General features: G+C 48.7%; 2 protein-coding genes across 5 annotated transcripts; both read right to left on the bottom strand.

The window, feature by feature from the left end:
* Window positions 1–2,234: 2,234 nt before the first annotated feature.
* Window positions 2,235–7,131, bottom strand: LOC125531788 (UPF0481 protein At3g47200-like). Of its 2 annotated transcripts, none has more exons than XM_048696056.1 (3): window positions 7,011–7,131; window positions 5,879–6,323; window positions 2,235–3,820 (listed from the first exon to the last, which is right to left on the bottom strand). In XM_048696056.1, the coding sequence occupies exons 2-3, from the start codon at window positions 6,315–6,317 to the stop codon at window positions 2,496–2,498; spliced, it is 1,764 nt and encodes a 587-aa protein (XP_048552013.1). In that variant the 5' UTR covers window positions 6,318–6,323; window positions 7,011–7,131; the 3' UTR covers window positions 2,235–2,495. The 2 variants fall into 2 exon arrangements, with proteins under 2 accessions (XP_048552013.1, XP_048552019.1); XM_048696062.1 differs by having other exon boundaries at window positions 5,879–6,318; window positions 7,011–7,123.
* An 11,584-nt stretch (window positions 7,132–18,715) lies between these two features.
* On the bottom strand, window positions 18,716–22,426 carry LOC125531765. Of its 3 annotated transcripts, none has more exons than XM_048696046.1 (3): window positions 22,203–22,426; window positions 21,242–21,341; window positions 18,716–20,190 (listed from the first exon to the last, which is right to left on the bottom strand). In XM_048696046.1, exons 1-3 carry the CDS (start codon window positions 22,210–22,212, stop codon window positions 18,882–18,884), a joined length of 1,419 nt encoding a protein of 472 aa, XP_048552003.1. In that variant the 5' UTR covers window positions 22,213–22,426; the 3' UTR covers window positions 18,716–18,881. The 3 variants fall into 3 exon arrangements, with proteins under 3 accessions (XP_048552003.1, XP_048552000.1, XP_048552006.1); XM_048696043.1 differs by having other exon boundaries at window positions 21,184–21,341; window positions 22,203–22,425; XM_048696049.1 differs by lacking the exon at window positions 22,203–22,426 and having other exon boundaries at window positions 20,557–21,324.
* Between the last annotated feature and the right edge of the window lie 1,594 nt (window positions 22,427–24,020).

The raw sequence follows: 24,020 nt of genomic DNA, 5'->3' as shown, positions 1-24,020 counted from the left end.
CGACGAAAATTTTATATGAAAATGATTTTTTCAATCGGACCGACGATTTGAGCTACAAAACATTTTAAAGTTTCAAAATAAATAGAATCTAGGATGACATCAGTGTTTTGTCCTTTAGTGCATGCATGTATGTAATTAGAGGTCCTTAGAGAGAGTACTCCCCATGCGAGAGAAGGGTTCATTCTAATGCATGTATGCATGTAATTAGAGGGGGAGGAAGGCGTTCGTATCTATTGCTTAAAAACAGAACAGTCAGAATTTAGTCAATCCCTAAGTTATATAGTTTGAGAAATACGAAAAAGAAAATATATAAAAAAGTATGTGTTTGCACCTGTCATGGTGCTCTCTCACAACTTTTCCCAGTTCTTAACCGACGAACAAACTAACTGATAGAATTCCTAACTGAAACTACCGACGAATCTGAAATTCTGAACCTGCAGCTGGTTAACTTACACAAGCGTGATGGTTTGCTTCAAATTTTGCCTTTGCTTATTGAGGTGCATTAGGATCTTCACGTATTGCATAAGTAAGATTATTGGTTAATACCGTTGCAACTATTTGTGATACTAAGAAGTTTTAGATCACTTTTCCCATTGACAGGTGAAGAGGTTTAGTGTTGATGCTGGTTTGGTGAGATAGTTTCACACCACTTATCAACAGAGGTAGAGGCTATGGTGCTATCATTGTGGAATGGAAAGGTAAGGCACAAGTTTGTATGGAGCACACACACGCACACGCACGCACGCGTGCACACACACACACACACACACACACACACACACACACACAAAGTCATTGTTGAGATGTCAAATATTGGTAGGCAAATAGGGTATGCGCTGGCAAAAATATTTTCATGTGTGCCCATTGACCTGTCAACGTTCTAGTTATTCTAGACCCGACGAGGATCCTTTTGATCTTAAGTCACCACGTCCATTGCTTTCTCCTTTTTTAAAATCTTTTTCTTACCAAGTCTAAACACATGGCCTAGCAAAGTGGCCCATGTAAACATACCCATGCAACTTTATTATGGACGGTGACAAAACTTCATCGAAGAGGGAGAATGTAGGATGACATGAGTGTTTTGTCCTCTAATCCATGCATGCATGTGCACTTGGGGAGAATGGTTGGAGGACCATGTTTATGCCTCGTAATGTATATCAAAACAACATCGTAACTTATGTGCCACAGATATGATAACTTACGTAGCTTAGGGCTGGTAACTTTTTACCTGCAAAAAAACATTGTTGAAACATATCAACAGGGGATCTAGTTTTTAAGGTCTCGTCGCGACGAACATTTTATGTGAAAACAATTTTTCAACCAGGCCAACAGTTTGAGCTACAAAATATTTTAAAGTTTTAAAACAAAGAGAATTTAGGATGACATCAGCGTCTTGTCCTCTAGTGCATCAATGTGCACGTGAGGAGAAAGGTTGGAAGACCGTTTTTCATGCCCAGTAATTTCTATGAACAGTTTGGTAACTTATGTGTCATGGACGTGATAACTTACGTAGCTCAGGCCTGATAACTTTTTGCCTGAAAAAAAAATCGTCGGAACATACCAACATGGGATCTAGTTTCGAGGGTCTCATCACGACGAACATTTTATGTGAAAATGATTTTCAATCGGACCAATGGTTTGAACTATAAAACATTTTAAAATTTTAAAATAAAGAGAATTTAGGATGTCATCAGCATTTTGTCCTCTGGTGTATGCATGCCTGTAATTAGAGGTAATTAGAGAGAGTACTCCACGTGAGAGAAGGGGGTTTCATTCTAATGCATGTATGCATGTAATTAGAGGGGGAGGAAGGCGTTCGTATCTATTGCTCAAAAACAGAATAGATGGAAGTTAGTCGATCTCTAAGTTATATAGTTTGAGAAATACAAAAAAGAAAATATCAAAAAAAAGTATGTGTTTGCACCTGGCATGGTGCTCACTCACAACTTTTCCCAGTTCTTAACTGACGAAGAAACTACCTGACGAAACTTGAAACTCTGAACCTGCAGCTCGTTAACTAAGATTATTGGTTAATACCGTTGCAACTATTTGTGATAGTAAGAAGTTTTAGATCAGTTTTCCCATTGACATGTGAAGAGGTTTAGTGTTGACGCTGGTTCGGTCTTCATTGAGATAGTTTCATGGAAATGTAAGGGACAAGTTTGTATGGAGAACACACACGCACACACATAAAGTCATTGTTGAGATGTCAAATATTGGTGGCAAATAGTGTATGCGCCGGCAAAAATATTTTCATGCAGTAGTTATTCTAGACCCGACGAGGATCCTTTTGAACTTGAGGGCCCCTGGCCTATCAGGGTTGTACAAATGGGGGCGCAGAAAGTAAGCTTTCCGGTTCACTAAGAACCATCATAATAATTTGCAAAAAGCAGAATAAGGAGGAATCTTAAGTTAAGTAGCCACGCAAACAACAAGGCGAAGACGAAACATTGGGCCGTAATTTCGGTGGTGAGTCGAACGGTCGATCCCAAACGTTATGCCAAAACACGAGTAGGAGGAGTATTGGGTCTGTGGTAGGCAATAACCGCATAGATGGACTGCACCATTTGGGAGACAAAGACGAGGATGGCGATGAAGAACACCACGCGGTAGAAGATATTACCGCAGTACTTCTCGCGGAAGAAGCCCTTGAAGTTGTGCGCCGGGACGCCGCAGCGCTTCTCCACGGCGTGCCATATGGGCTTGAGGTAGTTCCGCTGGAGGTTGTGGATGTCCAGGGCCATGCCGTGGCACAGACAGGCAAAGCCCTGTGCGGCCGACTCGTCGCTGCCCAGGAAATGCTCGACAACCATGGCGCTCCGCAGGAGCCCCACGTCCTCCGCCGTGCATGCCACCTGCGACATGAAGTAGCAGTAGGCCGTGACGGGCCTGGCCTCCTGCTGCTCCTCCAGAGCCATCAGGTTCCGCAGGACCGTCCACGTGTTGCTGTCCACGCGTAGGAGAGGGATCCGCAGGTTTCCTCCGTCGAGCTCCACGTCGAGGATGCTCCACTCCTCGCCGGCGCCGAAGGCCCGGCGCTTGAACAGCAGGTTGGCGTACCTGCGGTACTCGGTCGCCCGGCGCCATGGGCCCGTTAGAAGGCCTGATGTCCGCTCCTGCGGCTGCGGCTGCTGCTGCTGCTGCTGCTGCAGCGGCGACGCCATGTAGCAGTACACCAGGTCGAGCAGGTGGACAGACGTCGACGGCGCCTCCCGCGGCGTCTTGCTGATGTACAGCTGCCTCTGCAGCAGCTCTTCGACGGGCCTCGCGATGCACTCCACAGCGGATGTCACTTCCCCTGGTGCTCTCATGTAATTCAGGATCTCGTGGATGACAAACAGAGGTATCTGGTTCTCAAGGAGGTACAGGATGTCCCGCACCACAGTGTTGTCTCTGTACACTATGCTCCGACTGCTGGGTGATCCGGTCGCCTCCTCACGCTGGTAGCAGTCTACAAAGAGGCTAACCAGATAACACCCATCAAGCAGCAGCATACGGGAGAACTTTGCTGAGTCGCCGGCGTGGTCGTCCGGCTCCGGCAGATGGGTGTAGTATCCCCTCGCTCTGTACTGCACTCTATCCATGACCCGCTCCAGACCGGAGAGGTTAACCACGCTTACTAGATCGCGGACGGCCCTCTTCTTCGCTTCCGTCCACTGCCAAGAATCTGCGCTTTCATGGTAAGGACCGATGGGTACGGCGTACGGCGTGAACAGGTCGGCCGCGACGCGCCGGAGGTTCGCACGGACCTTGGGGATCACCCCATCCCCTGAAGAATGCAGCTCATTTTGCACATTGATAACCACTGAAGGACCTGCATCTGCATGCCAAACACGTACCACTGAAGCTGAAGGAAATCTAGGGATGCAATCGCTAAAACACCACGTGTCAGCATAATAATCGCGTAAAAATATATATACTTCCAGAAATGGCGTCTTTATTAAACCCAACGTTTACATCAACAAGATACAACACCATTAAGATTTTTTAACCACATAATAATTTGTAAATGAGAGCCATAGCTACTTCCTGTAGATCTATACCGCTCCAGGTCGTTTTCTGCCTCAGGAACTAGGGATTTCTATTGGTTTCTTTTAATTATATGAAATGAAATCGGGGGCATGGCCCTTCAATTCGAAAAAACAAACTTGAGGGATTTCCTCGGTACAAAACTCACCGAGAGAGAAATTTCCTTCCTCATGTGCCAGAACAACCATATGTAATAATTTGTTATATAAGCTTTAAGTTTGGTGGCCCTTAATTGTGTCCTCATCCGGCCCAAGAATGTGGATGTGCTTTGTCCTATGACGGCCATTAGCCATTGTATATGAAAGTACTTCTACTTTGTGTTTCTCTAAATGTTCTAGGTCATTAATGATATCTGAAAGTCTATGTTTTTTTTATAAACTCCGGTAGTATTAAGCGTCCATCACCTCAGCTGTTGACGCAGCGGTTCTAGTATTCCAGCATTCACTAGGGCTTCGCCCAGCCACCAGCCTATTCCAAACAATTTTTAACTAGGTCCTCAAAACCGTCACGGTACGTCCATCTCAATTCGAATTGAATTGGTGTTTGCATCCATGAGGCATTGTGACCCCTGCGTCAAGAAGGAGTGCATCACAATTGAAGCATGCCTCAATACGCTCAAGAGCTCAAACTAGGACCAAAGTGTATTCAGCCTCCCATTCGGTAAATCAGTACACGATCAAATTTCTCACATGTTGTGAGTCTAAGATTATTTGCCCATGTGAACTACCTTCCTCACATTCTTACCTCTCTCAAGTACTAAGCTATCAATGACAGTATTAAATAAGAAAGACTAGTGAGTGTAAAATTGGTCATTTTTACATGCTAATCTCAGGATATTAAATTCCCCACCTGTAAGGATAGATATGGATTATCTTTTGCAAGATTTTATCGAAAAATATATTTTGCAAGATTGAGCAAATTTCGAAGAAAATCTGTTATATGCTCATTTATGGGCAGCATCATACACAACAACTTAGCTACAACTGAGGTTCTCAGCCTTATTTCAAATATGAAATTTAATATGAAACTTTCCATTCAAAAAGGTCAACCGATCCATGGAGCAAGTTTTAATGCTAAGTACTCCCTCCGTTCCTAAATATTTGTCTTTCTAGACATTTCAAATGACTACTACATACGGATGTATGTAGACATATTTTAGAGTGTAGATTCACTCATTTTGCTCCGTATGTAGTCACTTGTTGAAATGCCTAGAAAGACAAGTATTTAGGAACGGAGAGAGTAAATGCCGCCCAATCTACCACACGGAGGTAGGTAGTGCCAACTGAAGTCGTAACCACCTGAGAGGTGATCAAGGACATGCACGGGAAAGTCGTGTCGACGAGTTTTTTCACCACGACAAAGTGCAAACCATATCTCAAAGGTAATCAGCGATACTCGAGCATGTTTAACCAAGTCTCTGAGACCTCTACTATCCCATATCATGCTATTCATGGGAAACATGCATTGATTTGGATAACATCACCTTTTAGACGGCTTTTGATTCTTTTTTGAGTAGTGGGATTGAGATTTACGGTTAATTAGAAATCATGACATCACATATGGATCCAATCATACCTAGCTTCATCCAAACCGACTTCTCACACTACTCCAATAAGATGAGCGAGACCGTCAGATGCGGCATCCACTTCTACATCGAAGGTGGTAGGTTTTTTTTTTCTATTTGTAACCTTGGGAAAAACCTTAAACGGGCTAATCTCCACATGTTTGAGTGCCTTAAAAGACACATGTATACCATTATCATTCTTTCCTAATACTACACCTAGTGATTGAAGAACAGAATAAATACATGAACTAGGAAAATCAATAATTTTTTTGGATGATGGTGTACCTTCTGAGTAGTCTAGGTTGTGTGAAGCTTGACGCTGCATTGTGGAGTCCTCATCTGTGGATGTCGAGTCATCAGCGGCAACCGGATGACTCCCACTATGCCACAAAGACATTGGTGTAGGAGTCAGGGAGGCTGGCGCTATAATCCCGAACGACGAGACCACCGAGGGTGGTGATGTCGGCGTTAACGCCATCCCCAAAGACCCAACCACTGTCGGCGAGCCATTCGTTGAGCGAGTCACAGCTTGTGGTTCAGCCAACCCTGTAGAATGGCTAGGCGGGCTCTGCAGTGGGTGCACCAACGTGGACTGGATCGGCAGCCCAAGCTCCTCTGAGGCCATTGGTGTTGCAAACTCCATCCGGGCTGAATGAGGAGGTGGAGTAGACAGCCCGCTCTCCGGAGTGAGTTGACTTGGCGACGACGGCGGGGAGGCGTCCATCCTTTACTATCCCATGATCCGCAATGTCCACATTTATTTTTTTGATAATAAACACAACAAATCCTATGTCAACATCCCTGGACAGATAACATTGCATGGGTAGAAAAATAATAACTGGTGTGCATGCATTTGAGATCCCGACTACTCCCTCTGTTCGCAAATATATCTCTTTTTAGAGATTCTTATATGGACTACATACGGAGCAAAATAAATGAATCTACACTCTCAAATGCTTTTGTATGTTGTCTATATTTAAATCTCTAAAAAAGACTTGTATTTTGGAAGGAGGGAGTACTTTTTGTGTAAACTACAGTGTTCAGATTGTATCTTGTCTAAACATAATCAGAGTATGTAAATTTCATGTGAAATTTCCATGTTATATACACATGAAAAAAGTTTGAGGTTCCTCTTAAAATTATCCACCACTCAATTTTGCTTCACTAGATCTCGCTCTGTATATCTTGCAGCTTAATCTTAGAAAACAGGAGAACACAAATGCAAAGGTGCCTAATGAGATTTCTGGTAAAAGGCTAATTAACTGCGCTAGAAACTCAACGTACACATAATCATAAGTTTACAAAATGCTCTATATATCCGGTGGACTGAAGAAAGAAAGTGATTTTTTTTTGAAGAATTGGGACAATATAGAGGATAAAATCGAACTGAACCGGATTACATTTACTTCATTCATACCTGGCGGCGTCGCAAGGGGCGCTGCTGGCACTTGAAAGCTAAGATGTTCAAGTGGATGTTCCCCTCTTCACTACGTACTAATGTGGTTCGTTGCGAGGCTAGCTCTCTCTCTCTATATATGGCACCAGATTTACATGTTCATCGTCCATCGTGCCCCTAGGTCCCGTGGTGGTGCATGTGCGAGCAGGATAGAGCTAGGAAACAGCACGGCGCGCGCGGGCGAGACGAACGACAAGATTAGCAGACACACTGGCCAGGCACGGGCTTTTCTTCCGTTCGCTTGTGGCTGGCCGGCCGGTTAAGAAAAGTTTTTTGCTCCTTTGCCAACGGTCCCCATGCATGCAAGGAGCATCGTACCTTTCCCGCTGGTCTATTTTCTTCTGCCCACATTCACTACACGGGATTATTATTTTTAATTATATTGAGACTAACAAGTAACAAATCAGTAAGGTTATACATCATGGAAGATATTGCTCGTGCAAATTTTAGTGGCGTAGATGAAAATATGACCGTTGGGAAGAGCTGCTACTGCGACCGTCCCGCCCCGAAAATGATACACCTACGGACGTTTCTCACGGAAAGAATCGTACAGGCGTACGTGTTCTATTGTAATTCATCCACCCCCCGCTGAATTTCAGGATGGGGCCCTCCTTCCCCCAACCAATTGATGGCAGCTCGGTCCGTAGGCATAAGTCTGTAGAAAAATGCCCGTAGCTGTAGCATTGTTGGTCCGGCCTACCCCTTTCCCACCTTTGTCGGAGAAGCGCAGGCGACGACGCTCTAACTCTGACCGGTATACTTGCCCTCACCCTGCTGACTATGCTCTACGGCTCCATGCTGCTTTTCCTCGGCAAGCAGTTTTTTTTTAAACAAAGGCAAAAGATTTGTCTCATTCATTAATTAAGTAGAAAAAAATTGCCCAGTTAATCAACGGAAAACCGGGAAAAATCGTCACAAACCTCTAAACGGCACATGCAAATATCCCACATACACCTTTACAAAGAGTGCCTCATCAAGCTAGCACGCGTCATCGTCATCGCTTCTTCCCAAACAGGTGTCATCGCCATCCCTAATCCCCAAGCAAGTGACTTCGACTTCGCCATGAACGAACATCGATGTCGAACCAACACACAACATAGAGGCCATATAGGAATACATGAAAATCCATGCCAGAACTCAGCCACCCGCATCGAGGCGACGCAGCTCTGACTCTGAACAAAAGATCCAAAGAAGAACTATGCAAGACCGGCGTCGTGGAAGACCACCGAACGGACCACCTACTGCATGTCATTGTTGCCACATGGGCCCGCTGCCGCAACTTCGACTTCACCACAATAACCAAACTGAGGTAATCCCACAAACACGCCGAAGAAGAGCCCACTACCACTGCAATGCCTCCGATTTCACAAGCCCCATCATCGTTGCCATAGAAGCCATGATGCCGCAGCAACACCTACCACCAACCTCCCAACACACCAACTGGTCCCTCTGGCTGGATTGAACTCCAAAATCGATGCCTCCGAGAGGGAAACGACACCAACACGGCGCCAACGACCGACCCTCGGGGTCTGGGGTTTCCCTGGAGCTGTCCCTCGCAGAGGAAGAGAGAGCATCCCGCAGACGCCTTCAAGAAGGTTACGGCATCCATGGACGCCGCCATCACAGGCTCCGGCCATGGCTAGAGACGGATTTTCACCCAGCCATCGTAATCCTCCAGTCTATAGCCAATCCGGCAGCCCACCTTCCTTCGCTACATCTCCACACGTCCTCCACCTCGACAGCACAAAACTGCGACCTCATCACCATCAGGAAGAGACGCCTCGTCTGCAGGTTGTTGCCTAGAGCCGCCACCAGGCTGGACTTGATGCAGAGAGGCCGAAGGAGTCCGCCCCAAGCCTCCAGTCCAAGATGCGCGCCCTACCGCATCCGCATCGCGCCTCACCAGCGCCCCGACCAGAGCGCTTGAACCACGCCAACGCGCACTGCACAACGTTGCCACACCATGCGCCGCAGCGCCTTGCCACATCGCGTGATCATCGCGGCAACCCCTGCAGATCAGCATGCACCGTGCCATGGCGTCTCCATCGCGGCCTCGAGTGACCGCGCCGCCCCTTGCCGTCATCAGATCGACGATCCCCTTTTCGTCGCCCCCGAGGGAATGCCAGATCCCGCTCCGCTCGAGGTTGCCATGAGCTAACCGACGTGCCGCCGCTCCGCTCGGACCACCGGAGCCGCGTTAGCCCGCGCCGGAACCAGGCCAGCCCGTGCCGGAGCCACGACTGCGCACCCGTCCAAGTCCGCCGCAGCAGCACGCTAGATGCGCCCTTGCACCCTGCGGAGAGATGCCCCGCCACCACCCTCCCTGGAGCCTGACTGGGCTTCGCCAGTGGCCTCCTCAAGCGGGGGTGAGGCGAGGGGTGGAGGGAGGTGGGAAGGAGGCGGTGGCGGAGGGGTTCCCCCGTGTCGCCAGCTAGAGGCGATGCGGGCGTGCGTGCGGGGAGGGGGTGGGTGAGAGGGGGCTCCTTGGCATATAGTGAGGGGGGGAGGGGGCTCCTTGGCATGCAGTGAAGGCACCCTCAACAGCTAAATCTAGAGGCACCGATTTGGGTCTACGAATAGACCTCGGTCCCCGTCTTAGGCCCTGTTTGGTTTCTAAATCATATGACTTTTTTTAGTCCTAACTTATAAGTCTTAAGTTCCTAAAAAGTCCCTACTTGTTTAGTTCCTGAGACTTAACATGAACTAAAAGATCATATTACAACTATAAGTCCCTATAAGTCCCTCCCGGCCCGTTTGGTTTAGATGGGACTTATAAAGATTTTTTTAAGTCCCTGAAAACAAACACCCTCTTAGTCACCACAGGGCAATGGTGCATGTGATGATAGAGCGGGAGAGTACATTCTCTAGGCCGCAGAATTATTTTATTTAATATTGTATTGGCAGTGTCTTGAACTTAAGACCTCTTGATTCAGATACCATTGAATTCATGCTCTAGCCAACTCATCCAAATGTCTGAACTTATGAAGGAAGGCGGGCAATATATTTCAACATCCTCGACACCGCTCCCACGGAGTGCGACCATATCAACATGGTGATGGCAAGATGGAGTCACACTAGATCCAGTTCTCCAGTGGCTGGAATGGTGGCGCCTGCTGATGCCAAGGTTATTCTAGTTGCTTTCGGAGTTAGTTTGGTGAACCACGGAGAGCTGAGAAAAATGATCATTTGCTTCTTGTTCAGGTTTATTGAAGAGTGCTTGAAATTAATCTTAAATTCCAAGCAAAAGAGTCGTGAAAGTCATTTGTTTGTGATGATATTTGAGAGGAAAACCGAATTAATTAACAGCAACAGAGAACAAAGTAATGAAAAATAATGAAAACCGCAATTGGGCTAAAATCGTTCTTAGGAAGTCAGGGTTCCCGCTAGCGTATATTATAAGTATAAAGATAGGGTCCCGATAACTGCCACACGTGTGGTGTATCGAATAGTTGTGCCACACGCCTTGTGTGGTGTGGACATCAATCAGCCCACATACCTACGTGTGGGCAAAACAACTAATGCCCACACACATCTTTTTTTTCCTCCTGAACCCTCTCACACGCGTGCGTGTGGGCGAAGTTGATAACACCCACACGCCTGTATGTCAGGCGTCGTACCCTTCTGGTCCGCGCACGCGACGCGTGACGCCCATCGCGCGCCCGCAGTTGCCATGGTCCAGACCCTCGTCCATGTTCGTTTATCTGCAGTTGCCATGTCGCTAAACTACGGTTGCCATGTCGGACAACTGCACTTGCCATGGTTGCTCAACTGCAGTTGCCATGTATGGTCTAATCTAATGTAGTTGCCATGATTTCACAACTTTAGGAGTTGCCACATACTAACACTAGGCAGTTGAGAGAGTTGCCATGTGCTCACAAGCATGCTAGGACAGTTGCCATATAAAAAGGAAGAGTTGCCATCTGCTTACGTGCACGTTAGGGCAGTTGCCATGTACGTGCACGTTGGGGCAGTTGCCATGTACCATGCAAAAACACATGGCAACTCGGTAAAAGACAGTTGCCATCTGCTTACGTGCACACTAGGCAGTTGCCGTGTACCCTGCAAAAACACATGGCAACTCGGGAAAAAAAGAGAGTTGCCACCTGCTTATAAAGCACACTAGAGGCAGTTGCCATGTGCGCTGCAAAAACACATGGCAACTAGCAGCTTACGTGTGGGAGAGGAGACGGGCGTGTGGGCGAGATGGCAAATGCCCACACACCAGCCCTTGTGCATGACTGAAAACTGGTGTGTGGGTGAACTGCTAAACGCCCACACACCGGCCCCTCCGTGTGGTAAAACGGATGTGTGGGCGAACTATGTCACACACCACACACACGCCTTGTCCTACATGGCACAGAAAATCAACCAGATTGTGTCAAGATTCGTGCATATAGTACTGGACGGTGATGGATGCGTGTGGTCGAGATGGTCAACGCCCACACGTGTGGGCGTTAACATTTCCGTAAAGATATTGTATCGTGACATCATCATCTATCACCTGACATTTTTATTAAACGCTAAATATCATTTCGTGCAAACCCTATTTTTCTTTTCCAGAACTAATCCTAGGTTTTAAATAAATCCCTCATCCTCTCCTTTCTATTTTAAATAAAACCCAAAATAACCATTTGGGAATATTTTTGAAATGTTTTAAATCAAAATAATTTTGTTCGAAATATTTGCAAACTTTGCTCCCCTTCTTTTCCTTCTTTCCTTCTCTATGGCTTGAATCTTGTCCCCTTACTCACGAACAAGGGTGACGTAGTACATGCGTACATATCTAAACTGGAATTTGCTCCAATGATGGTAGACAACTGCTCGTCACACATACGATTACCAACAAACAAAAACAGGTGTATCCACGAAACAACTCTATTCCTTGCAATGGAAAAGAGAGAAACTGTGATTCATAACTTGTTTGTGCATCATCATTACATCGTGTTCTATCACCTTGCATGTTTTGTTAAACCTAAATTGTTTGTGCATCATCATTACATCCTGTTCTATCACCTTGCATGTTTTGTTAAACCTAAATTGTTTGTGCATCATCATTACATCGTGTTCTATCACCTTGCATGTTTTGTTAAACCTTAAATATCATTTTGTAAGTGGCAAAGATGTTTTTTTGTGAAGCATGTACGAAAAACAATTTGGCAAACGACACCACTCCAATTTTGTAAAATTTATAGAAATTTGAACTACAAGTGTGCTCTAGTTTGGTCATACAATTGGCAAAAATCTTTTTAAGGTACCAAGTACTCCCTCCGTCCGGAAAAGCTTGTCCCAAGTTTGTTCCTCAAATAGATATATCTAACACTAACTTGATGCTAGATACATTCATTTGATGGACAAGTTTTTTCGGACGGAGGGAGTAGGATGTTATGCAGTATACACAAAGAAAGTTGAGATTCACCCCTTTTCTATGAATGACCATACCGGCAATTTGGACCCATTCGAAAACATCAAAGAAAACCAAAAAAAATGAAAAACCAATGCAAAGAGTCCTTTTATATGACCTAGTTGCCAAGAAAAATACAAAACCTGAGTTATGATTTTTTTTTTGTAAAAAAATCACACCTTTGAAAAAATACAAAACCTGAGTTGTGAAATCTTGATTTGAGTTTTGTTCATGTTCACACCTTTGGACAGGATATCTACGGTTGTTTGCCATGCGGCTGGCCAATATAAGCCGCCTCAGCACCTCCGCCATCTCTTGCCTACCACACATTTGCTTCTTTCCTCCCCTTAGGAAAACATTTCCAGCCGGGACGCCGGCCGAAACGTTGTGCCGGTCTCACGCCAACCATCTGGTCGTGATTAGATCTCACGCCTACACGCGCCATCTGCATACGTGCTTTTTTGGCCCACCAACCGCTCGAGCCCTCAAACTTTATCCTCTTCTCCACATCGTCTTCTCCATTCGTTCTCTCCCTCACTGTGGTTCATCGCGCCCAGCGTGTTCTCTTCCTCGTCTTCTCCATGGCTGCTCTTTCTCCACCCTCTTCCCCGTCATGGCCGGCGAGCCGCCTCCCCGTCTCTCCTTCCCACTTCAGCCATGGCGGCACGCACGAACTCCCCCGGAGACGCCGTGAGTTCGTCCTGGTCATCCCCAGGATGTGCACGACGAGCATGCTGCTACGAGAGGCGCTGGATGGGCCACGGCCACGCGAGCCGCGGCAGTGTTCCCTCAGGATGCTACAACGGTGCACCCGAAGACAGTGCTACAACCAGCATTAGCCGGAGCTGGAGATGACGACCACAGCTGTTGCAACCGGCAACCGGCGATGCTGGAACGAGGTGCTGTCGGTACGACAGCTAGTCAAGGTTGCTGCAACCGGCACCTAAGAAAGCTACAACCAGCAAGAAAAAAAGCTTCAATCAGAGGGAAGACGGAAGCTGGGACCGGCACCACAGAAGCTGCAATTGGTGTTTGAGAAAGCTACAACCGTTCGTGGGAAAAGCTTCAACTGGTGACAAAAAAGGCTTCAACCGGAGGCGACATAAGCTACGAACAACACAAAAAAGCTGCAACCGGCGTTTGAGAAAGCTTCGACCGGCGTGGTGAGCTAAAGATGGTACCAGAGGTGACGCCGGTGAGAGGCAGATGATACACGGTGGTGCTGCGACGAGTCGGCGAAGAAGCTATAGTTGGCTGACTAGCAAGCACGAGCGACCGCCGGCGAGCGCGGCGCCACGAGAGGCCGGCGAGCGTGGGGCGCGGGTGGCCGGCAAGAGCGAGAAGCCGAGGACGAGCGCAAGCGGCCGACGAGCGCGGAGTCCGGCATGTGCGGACGCGACTTTGTTCTATCCTCCTCCTCGTGTTGACTTTTTTAGGGCGAGCCTGATTCGAGCTGACGGTTACAGGTTCTATCAGATGGCGTAGGAAATTTTAATCCAACGCATGTGCGGCGACCGACCGAAATTGGGCCGGTCGACCGGCGCCTAGCGTTAGCCTTTCCCTTACCGTCTCGATTTGGCACTCTCTTTTGTCTCTGGTACGCTCACCTCTTCCCCCACCAAAAGCCGATTTTTGGGGCCCTAATGAAATGGAAATATGGTGTGGCTCGGAGCATCTCCAACAGCCATGCTAAACAAGCGCCGCGCCGCAAATTTGGCCATTTTACCGCGCGCGCAACCCGGCGGGTGGCTCCAGCGGGCGCGCAATAACCGCACGCGCGGTATAAGGAGTTGGGCGTGCGGTCGGATTCGCTATCTCGCGTGGTGTATTTGAGGCGCCCGCTTCCGCGCGCGGCACATTCGAGCGCTCGCGCCGCACTCTCTCCTCTCCGCCTCCTATGCCCCGCGCGCGCCGGCGCCAGCGAACTGCACCCATGGACGCACGCGCCGGCACCCCGCTCACCCCATCCTATAGCCACGACCCCTCCACCGCTGCCGCCACCGCTGCAAACCCTAGCGCGATTGGCGTTGGCCTCGCCTCCGCCGGAGCTCCTCCGACCATCAGCCTCGCGCGCGGCCTCTTCATGCCGCCACGGATGACCTCGGCGGCGGGTGGCGCAAGGTTGTCAGAATCGCGATTCTGTTATACGATTCTAAGACTCTACGATCCAAACTAACCCCTATGATTCTACGATTTTAGTTCTTAGAATCTACGTTTCTACGATCCTGATAGTGAAGATTCTATAATTTGCGATCCTACCATCGAGGCTCCGATCCAATTCAAAATCGCGATTCTGACAACCTTGGGGTGGCGGCACGCCGGCGCCGCTCCGAGCCGCCGCCCCCTCCTCGAAGCTCCCCAATGCGGCACGGCCAAAGAAGGGCAAGACATCGGCGAAGAAGAAAAAGGCGGCGGACGGCTCCGGCACCTCGAAGGCGAGGAGGAAGAAGCTTGCAGGGCGTGCGACGGGCGCGGCGGCTACCGAAGCGCCGGCAAGCTCACTCGTTGAGCTGGCGGCCGACGCGCACAACATGTTCGACGAAATGCCCCCAAGGTAGAATTTTTTCCAACTTTTCTTTTCTTGTTATTTTTTCAATGCATTCATATAGATAGCTTATTTGCATTGCTCAATAAACTTTGTAGTCTCAATGATGATGCATACATGTCAACTATGGGTCTTGGCTCCAACAATTCGCATTGGTCTCAAACCAATGACATACATTTCGAAGACCATGAGTTCGAGGTGGACGAGGAGGGTGAGGGCATTGTCGACGCGCCGAAAGGAAGAGCGGGCAATTACACCAACGCCGATGACATCTTACTATGCAATACTTGGTTGCAAGTGTCGAGGGATCCATCCGTTGGAGGTGATCAAAGTAGAGATGCTTATTGGGGACGGATGAAAGAACACTTTGATGTTCACAACGTGAGTGGAATTGACCGCTCCAAGAGATCACTTCGGTCCCGATGGTTAACAATCAACTCGGATTGTCAAAGGTGGGCGGCCTGTCAAAAGGCGGTTGACAAGTTGAACCCAAGTGGCACGAATGAGGACGATAGAGTAAGTGGCATTTCATACATGTTCATCATACTTGTTGTTGGTGTTCGAAGTGCTAACTTGCTTTGTTTTCATGTAGTACAACATTGCACAAAACTTGTTCAAAGAAGAGGAGAGGAAAACCAAGAAGGGGAAGATCAAGAAAGGAAGGGTATTTACCTTGCCTCATTGCTATAACGTGTTGAACGACGATGAGAAATGGAAGAAGCGTGAAGATTTGGATGATTTTCATTTGAGCAACAAACGCAAGCGAACAATTGAGTTGGATGATGATGATTAGGAGGATGCATCAAGTGATGACGGCAAGAGAAGCCCCACACCCAACTCGGTTTCACACTCGAAGCCAAAACGACCGGATGGGTGCAACAAAGACAAAACAAAAAAGAAGAAGAGGAAAGGAGATGATGAGCTCAAAAATGCTATGGAAGCTATTGTGAAGGCAAGAAAAGAAGCCAACAGGGTGAGGAAAATGGCAAGGAACCAAGATGCCGCGGCCGAGGAGAGGAGGTTGGCGGCCGAGGAGAGGAAGGTGGCTTTGGAGGAGAGGAAGGTGAGCAATGAGGAGCGAACAAGATTGTTGGAATGGGAGAAGCACTTGTTCTTCTTGAACACATCTAACCTCAATGAGGAGCAAAAGGAGTATGTCAATCTTGCCCGTGAAGAAGTCTTGATCCAAAAAAAGAGCCATAATTCGTGCAATGGGTGGCAGTGGCCTTGGCGCCATGGGTGGCGGTTGTTGGGGAACGTATTAATTTCAAAAAAATTCCTACGCACACGCAAGATCATGGTGATGCATAGCAACAAGAGGGGAGAGTGTTGTCTACGTACCCTCGTAGACCGAAAGCGGAAGCATTAGCACAACGCGGTTGATGTAGTTGTACATCTTCATGATCTGGCCGATCCAAGTACCGAACGCACGGCACCTCCGAGTTCAGCACACATTCAGCTCGATGACGTCCCGCGAACTCCAATCCAGTAGAGCTTCACGGGAGAGTTCCGTCATCACGACGACGTGGTGACGATGATGATGTTCTACCGTTGCAGGGCTTCGCCTAAGCACCGCTACGATACGATCGAGGTGGATTATGGTGGAAGGGGGCACCGCACATGGCTAAGAGATCAAGAGATCAATAGTTCTGTCTATGGGGTGCCCCCTGGCCACGTATATAAAGGAGTGGAGGAGGGGGCCGGCCAAGAGGAGGAGGCGCGCCCAAGGGGGGCAATCCTACTCCAAGTAGGTTTTGCCCCCCTTTCCTATTCCAACTAGGAGAAGGGGGAAGGAGGAGGTGAAGAGAAGGAAGGAGAAGGGGGGCCGCGCCCCCTTCCCTTTCCCAATTCGGATTGGGGCAAGGGGGGCTGCGCGCCACCTCCTGCTGCCTCTCCTCTTCCACTACTTTGGGCCCATGAAGCCCAATAACCCCCGGGGGGTTCCGGTAACCCCCCTGTACTCCGGTATATATCCGATAACCCCCGGAACCATTCCGGTGTCTGAATATAGTCGTCCAATATATCAATCTTCATGTCTCGACCATTTCGAGACTCGTCGTCATGTCCGTGATCACATCCGGGACTCCGAACAACCTTCGGTACATCAAAACTCATAAACTCATAATATAACCGGCATCGAAACGTTAAGCGTGCGGACCCTACGGGTTCGAGAACTATGTAGACATGACCGAGACATGTCTCCGGTCAATAACCAATAGCGGAACCTGGATGCTCATATTGGCTCCCACATATTCTACGAAGATCTTTATCGGTCAGACCGCATAACAACATACGTTGTTCCCTTTGTCATCGGTATGTTACTTGCCCGAGATTTGATCGTCGGTATCTCAATACCTAGTTCAATCTCGTTACCGGCAAGTCTCTTTACTCGTTCCGTAACACATCATCCCGCAACTAACTCATTAGTTGCAATGCTTGCAAGGCTTATAGTGATGTGCATTACCGAGTGGGCCCAGAGATACCTCTCCGACAATCAGAGTGACAAATCCTAATCTCGAAATACGCCAACCAAACAAGTACCTTTGGAGACACCTGTAGAGCACCTTTATAATCACCCAGTTACGTTTGTGACGTTTGGTAGCACACAAAGTGTTCCTCCGGTAAACGGGAGTTGCATAATCTCATAGTCATAGGAACATGTATAAGTCATGAAGAAAGCAATAGCAACAAACTAAACGATCAAGTGCTATGCTAATGGAATGGGTCAAGTCAATCACATCATTGTCTAATGATGTGACCTCGTTAATCAAATGACAACTCATGTCTATGGCTAGGAAACTTAACCATCTTTGATTGAACGAGCTAGTCTAGTAGAGGCATACTAGTGACATACTGTTTGTCTATGCATTCACACATGTATTATGTTTCCGGTTAATACAATTCTAGCATGAATAATAAACATTTATCATGATATAAGGAAATAAATAATAACTTTATTATTGCCTCTACGGCATATTTCCTTCAGCGGTGGCCTTGGCGCCATGGGTGGCATGGGTGGCTTCGGAGGTAACGTGGGCGGTTTAGGTGCCATGGGAGGCATGGGTGGCTTTGGAGCACCCCCCGACGCTATGGCCGTCATGGGAGGCATGAGTTTTGCTTCTCTCATGGGAGGCATGGGTGCACCTCCGGCCGCCATGGGCGGAATGTCTTTCGATGTGCCTTCTCACACACATTCCCATGAAGATGACGTTGAAGATCTTGCCAACACCGTCGGAGCTTCACGTGATGCGGTGCGCGATGAGGAGAGGGAGGAAGATTCATCTTCGGAGGCGGAAGAATCATCTTCCGAAGATGAGGACGAAGACGAGGACGAGGATTGATGTGTCTTTCATTTGTGTCTTGAACTTGGTTTGCATTTTGAACTTGTGGGCATGAACTTTTATTCATCAACTTGTTTGTGTGAAATTTTATGTCATGTTCATTGCATTTTGAATGTTTCAAATTCATTTTGTGTCCAAAATGCTATATATTCAATGCCCCGACGAGTCGCGCGCGCTGCATTTTAGCGCGGCTGTTGAAGCCAGCGTTGGCGGCCGCGCAAAACCAGTCAAACGGCGCGTGGCAAACTAGTTTTTAGCGCGCGGCCCGAAGCGCGGCTGTTGGAGATGCTCTCATTGGGGAAGAAAGAGCTCAAACCGTCAAAGGAGACCACAACAAAGGCTGGCCTTGTGGCCTGATGGGAAATGGTGCAAAAAAATGTCGTCGAAAGTTTCCGCCAGAGTTGGTGGCTTGTCCACAAATTAGAGAAATACATTTCCGCGTGGGCTAGTGGCACAGACATAATCTTTCCAAGTTCAAATACGAAAAAAAACATGAAAATGGTGAGGACAGGAACAACAACGGGAGAAGAACAATAATGTTTGGGTTAGTGTCCACCGCGAGCAACTGCATAGAACGTTTGCATCGCTTGACAGGCGATGACGATGAGAGCCATGAGGAACGCCGCAGTGATCTCCCAGCTCTGGCCGTGGCGGAACCCCCCTATGAATCGTTCCGCACGGCTGTAGAAGCGGTTCTCTAGCTGGTGCCACATGGGCTTGAGGTAGTTCCTGTCCAGGTCGTCGATGTCGATGACCACCCCGTTGCAGAGACCAGCCAAGTCTTTAGAGACCTGCTCGTCGTTGCCCAGGAAGTGGTCGACGATCCCTGCCCGCCGCAGGAGCTGGACGTCCTCCGCCGTGCAGGCCAGCTGCGACATGAAGAGGCAGTACGCCGTGACCGGCCTCCGGTGCGCCTGCTCCTCCAGCGCCATCAGGTTGCGAAGGATCGTCCACGTGTTGCTGTCCACACGCAGGCGAGGGATCCACAGCGTGCCTCCTTCAAGCTGCACGTCCAGGACAGAGGACTCCACGCCGTCCTGGAAGTCCCGGCGCATGAGCCGAACGTTGGCGTACCTGCTGTACTCCGCCGCCCGGCGCCACCGGCCCGTCACCACCGTGCCGCACATGGCCGCGCTCTTGGTCGGCTGCAGCGTGGGACGGAAGTAGGCGTGCACGAGGTGCAGCAGGTGAGAACACGTCGGTGGCGGCGGCCGGGGCTTCCTGCTGATGAAGAGCTGCTGCTGCAGCAGCTCCTGGATGGGCATGGCTATGTAGTCGAGGACGGAGGTGGTGCCTCCCGTGACACGCTCGTGGATACCCTGGAGGAGGAAGAAAGGGATCTGGTTCTCGCGGAGGAAGACGGCGTCGCGTACCAAGGTGTTGCGGCTGACCGGATGTTCATCATCATCAGCTGGAGCTGGAGGAGCGCGGTTGCCGGACATGTAGTCGACGAAGAAGAGGAGCAGATAGCACGCGTCGTGCAGCAGCATGCTCGACGACTGCTCCGGCGTCATGTCGCCGAGCCCGCCGCCGGAGGTGTAGAGCTCCCTTGCGAGGGGCTCCAGCTTCTCCATCACGCCCGTGAGGCCACCTTCCGTATGTTCCTCGGACAGGCTTTGCAGGAAGCCGGCAGAGCGCTTCTTCGTTTTCTCGATCCATGGAGACGAGCGACTGCGGTGGTAAGGGCCTATTGGCACGTAGTGCGGCGCGTAGCTATCTTCGTCGATGACGCGGCGGAGTTGCTCGCGGACCATGGATATGCGGACACTACTCATGTGAGCTTCGTTTTGGCAGGGCAATTTTACGCCCATCCGTGACGGCGTCGGACTCGGCATTTCACAATCCTCCATCTGCCTGCAAGAATAATCATCAAGTAATTAAGCGCTTTGCTACATCCACGGGCTATTACGGGGTTTTACAGGGCTTGGCGCCCACCCCCACCAGTTAAAATCAGGGGGGGCCGATTAATTAGGAGAAGAAGGTTAGTTAGCCCAATTAAAGAAGGACAAGTCAGCAGGTCCGTAAAAGCCCGTTGAGATAGTCCGTGTATCTAGCATTTTTGAGTAATTAATGGTGCGTCGACCTTATTTGCTATTTCAGTATTTATTTTAAAAATTCTGCCTCCACATTGCAGCCTTTATTTTAAAAATTCTCATATGTATTTTCATTAATGCATTATATTTAGATGCTACTCCAAAAAAGAGACAGGATCTATCTCACCCGCAAAAAAAAAAGAGACCGGATCTATCTGTTCATCGCTCCATGTCTTTTTTGGATCTCAAAGCAGCATTCTTTCCCGATCTATTCTTTCGCGATTTCATCTAGCTACTCTGCCATCTCTTTGTTGGAGCCGTATCAAGCTGGTCAGCCCTAGAGCGAGTAACCGTCTTTCACCCTGCCATGGCGTAGCATCGCCTCTCGCAGTAGTTTTTGGTCTTGGATTTTTGTTTTGTTCTTTTCTTTTGTTTTGGGATATGATATGCATTCTAGCTTGATTCGGATCCTTCTTCAGCGAGGTCCATGGCGACCGAAAGGATGACACTTCATTCAGGCAGTCATAAGAAATTAGATTACATGGTAAATAGTAAATGAAAATGGCTAGAGGCAAGTTGGGAATGTACATGTGATTTTTCCTAGTAAACACGCGCTTATTGAAACAGCATCGAAAATATTGTGTGGTCTAAGGGCTCACAAGAAAGAAAAATCTTTGTGGGTTGAACCGAGTTTTAGGGTTTCATAAGAAGGCGAACTTAATGCAGAACTAATACAATGGTATATAGGTCTATTCCATAGCGAGAGACGGTAACATTGCCAGAATGAATGATAATGGAAGCAAGCAATGCACACCACCAAGTTAACGAGACAAATATAGTCTCGTTGATGTTTGGACACTTGCCGATCTCACCCAATCCACGTTGAGAAAGCAGACGAATCGACTTGTTGGATGGTGACAATTTTGCAGCACTTCGTATCAAGTTCATTGTCCACGCGTGGGAGTCCAGCATCTACATGGAAGCAGGATGAATTAGTGTATGCATGGCATTACCAACGTGCAGTGTCTGCTGCTAACAAGTCTTTTGACGATGGCATGCCGGTGAGCATAAACTCGGTTTGAAAGCTAACCAGTTGCAACAAAAAAAGCTAATTAGTCTCTCGGTGCTAGGCCTTTTTTCCGTGTGTTTTTTCCCCGACAAAATGCATGCCCGCGAAAATTTCACAGCTCATGCTGATATCTTTCATTAATTGTTAAATGTGAAAAAATGCAAAATGATTTATCTCCTAAACCGGTAATTTGTTTAGTTATCCCGTTCCAAAACTATATCTCGTGTGGCTACGTTTCGGTGATTTTTTTTGTTGCACCAGTTATTAGATTACAGTATTATGGTTCATAGACTAACAAGGCATAATTACCATGCTAATAGTGTATTGTTAGTACAGTTTTTTTACATGGTTTTAGACTTTAGTGTTATGAAGACTTGAAGAGCTAGAGAATGGTATTAAAGCGCTTCCAACAATTAAGAGACGCCACTAAATTACAATCATGTATATTTTGGCTCGGTGTAAATTAATATTCAGGAACCTGACAACCAAATAGTGATAACCAGGTACTAGCTAATTCCTATATATATATATATATATATATATATATATATATATATAATCTTGCAATTAAGTGTATTGACAAAGAAAACAAAAACAAAATAAAAGGGAAAAAACAAGATGGAAAGAAAAACGAGAAACAAATCCAAGGGCTATCATATGCTAATTAACGTTGGAGCTGCCGCTTATCGGTCCAGTCAGAGCAGTCAGAGCAAATGAAATCCCAAGCAGGGTCGTGTATATATATGTAGACATGCATGGCTTACCTCGCGCCATTAGACAGGACAACCCGAGAGCAGAGCGCTGGACGATATCCCGGCAACGCTGGTCCTTCGTATCTGTGTTGTTCTCGTTGCAACGCTGGTCCTTCGTATCTGTGTTGTTCTCGTTGCAACGCTGGTCTATATAGCAGACCTCCTCCAGTAGGAGCGCAAGAAGAACGAATCTCACTCTGTGCCTCGAGTGCAGGACAGAGCGGGCTGCACGCTACAAGGCGACACCAGCAGCACGTTAATTACGGACGTCAGGACGAGACAGCACCCTAGGATTCCATCTCGCTCCTCGCTCCTCCCACGGTGCTACTTGACAAGTGGCGGGCGGCTGTTAGCGAGAAAAGTAGAGTTTTACGACCAGTCAACAGTGCATGGAAACCTGTGCACTCTTGACGTTAATCCTGATCTGATCTGAGCTGTGTCCAACATGCATGCATGTGCAGGCCGTGTATAATATGGTTTGGCGTACGCGAATCCTCCAGCTCTCCGCTTCAATGATCGATGTAGCGCTGATTAGAACAATGGTCAACTTGGTCGTTTCAGCTTTTTGTTTTCTTGCTTCAAAGAACCACGAAAAGATGCTAATTTGGGCGAATACTTTTCGGGCCCTTTTCTTTAGAGGTTTCACCAAGAATTGGATGTTACCTGCGATGTTCTATCATTTGACAACTTTTTTTTTTGAATGTCACCGGGGGGAGAAGGAATCCTCCCCACCTGAATTGTATTCATTTGTTGCCTATAGGCCTTGCAGCCTAATACAAGATAGAGCTCAAGTGAACCAGAAGTACAGGGGGAACAGAAAGGAGAAATAAAGCAAAACAACACACAGACAACACATGGTGAGGGGGGACACAACACAACAAGGGGCACCATCGGCGCTCGAACTGCAGCGGCGAGCCGAGACTAAACCATGACACTGTGCCATCGACGCAATCGAAAAGCACCGGGCAACTAAGACTGCACAACGCCGCGACACCACCTGTGTCATGGGGTACATTCGAACGGTCGCACCGGGCCCAGACGACGCCACGACACCTGTGTGCCACCGGTGTAGTCGAAGGGCATCACCAAGCATAGAACTCCACAGAGCACACCCCAAACATTACAAGACCGGGGGATGAAGACAACGCCATCAAGATGGAGAACGACGGGAAGCGTCGCCGCTGTCTCGGCCAGCAGCAGGCCGACCAAGGATTTCTCCCCATCGCTGGTCACATCTGCCACGCGACTAGCCACAAAGCAGCCGCCAATAGCGCAGGGTAGCGCTGGAATGGACGGCCCTAGATCCAGGTGAATCCCACCGGCGGAGCAACACCGACAGGCACCCTTGACGCCGAGGGCACCAGCGAGGACCACCGGTGCAGCGCCCCCCGGGGGGAACTGGGAGGTGGAGGGCTCCAGAGATAGGAGCCACGACGCCACCTTCGTTTGGTGAGCGCACGGAGGAGCACGGCGACGACAGAATGGGCGGCAACAGAGGTGGGAAGGCGTGGATGTTTTGGATCTGCGGGGAAGGTGTCATGCCCGGCAGACCACAACGACGGCGGACGGATGAGGGTGGGAGGCGGCGGAGGCCGGCGCAATGCGCGGAGCAGGGGAGACGAGGCGCAGCATCGAGCCCAACAGGCTACACCCGGTGCAGCCGCCGCCGAGGCAGCCACGAGGCCTGGCCACGGGAGCCACCCCGTGGGCGCTCGATGCCCGCAGCCGCGGCACGCCGGCCGGATCTGGAAGGAGGGCGCCAGCCGGCGCCGGGGAAGCGGAGCAGAGGGAGCACGAGGCCAGATCTGGAGCCCCCGATGCGGGAGAGGG

The sequence above is a fragment of the Triticum urartu genome, chromosome 1 (genome assembly GCF_003073215.2).
Source record: "Triticum urartu cultivar G1812 chromosome 1, Tu2.1, whole genome shotgun sequence".
In the NCBI taxonomy this organism is placed as follows: Eukaryota; Viridiplantae; Streptophyta; class Magnoliopsida; order Poales; family Poaceae; genus Triticum; species Triticum urartu.
The sequence above is the reverse complement of the archived record's forward strand: the minus strand, read 5'-3'. Positions and strand labels throughout refer to the sequence as shown.